This window comes from Diaphorina citri, unplaced genomic scaffold, assembly GCF_000475195.1.
Source record: "Diaphorina citri unplaced genomic scaffold, Diaci psyllid genome assembly version 1.1 scaffold40718, whole genome shotgun sequence".
Taxonomy (NCBI): domain Eukaryota; kingdom Metazoa; phylum Arthropoda; class Insecta; order Hemiptera; family Psyllidae; genus Diaphorina; species Diaphorina citri.
In genome coordinates, this window is record NW_007418044.1 from 1 (window position 1) to 557 (window position 557).

The following is a 557-nucleotide window of genomic DNA, read 5'->3' on the forward strand; positions in this document are numbered from 1 at the left end:
GCCGAGAAAGGCCGAAGCCTTCAATCTTCTCGCGCAGGGCAAACGTCATTATCTGGTCAAAGACTACGAGAGCGCTGTCGAGACCCTAGGCGAAGTTTGCGAAAAGTTCAGCGCCCTCTACGGTGAAACGGGAAACGAAATGGGAGATGTTTATTATTACTATGGGATCTCCCTGTTGGAGTTGGCGAGAGAAGAGGCGAACCTGCTGAATGTGGACAAGAAGGAAGAGGGCGAGGGGGAGGACGAGGAAGAAGAGGAGGAGGAAGATGAGGAAATGGAGGAGGAGAAGGAGGACGAAGGAAAAGAGGCTGAGGGTGGAGAGAAAAAAGAAGGTAAGTAAAATTGGACTTTTCGAAGGAAAAGAGGCTGAGGGTGGAGAGAAAAAAGAAGGTAAGTAAAATTGGACTTTTTTATTTCAGTGAAGTATGAAGAATTGAAGATTGTGATTTATAATAGTTCAACGCCAGGATTTTGCATTTAGTTTGTCTGTTTGTTTTTGTTCGAACTGTTGGTCCTATTTCAATGAAATTAGGGAGTGATAATCAAAACGGGAGGAG

At 44.9% G+C, this 557-nt stretch overlaps 1 protein-coding gene across 1 annotated transcript; it reads left to right on the forward strand.

Annotated features, from left to right (window-relative positions):
• Positions 1–6: 6 nt before the first annotated feature.
• Positions 7–390, forward strand: LOC113473544 (histone chaperone ASF1-like; the record flags this gene model as incomplete). Its single annotated transcript, XM_026833112.1, has 2 exons — positions 7–314; positions 373–390. Coding segments are annotated over exons 1-2 (193 nt in total), but the record flags the coding sequence as incomplete, so codon positions are not given.
• Positions 391–557: the final 167 nt, after the last annotated feature.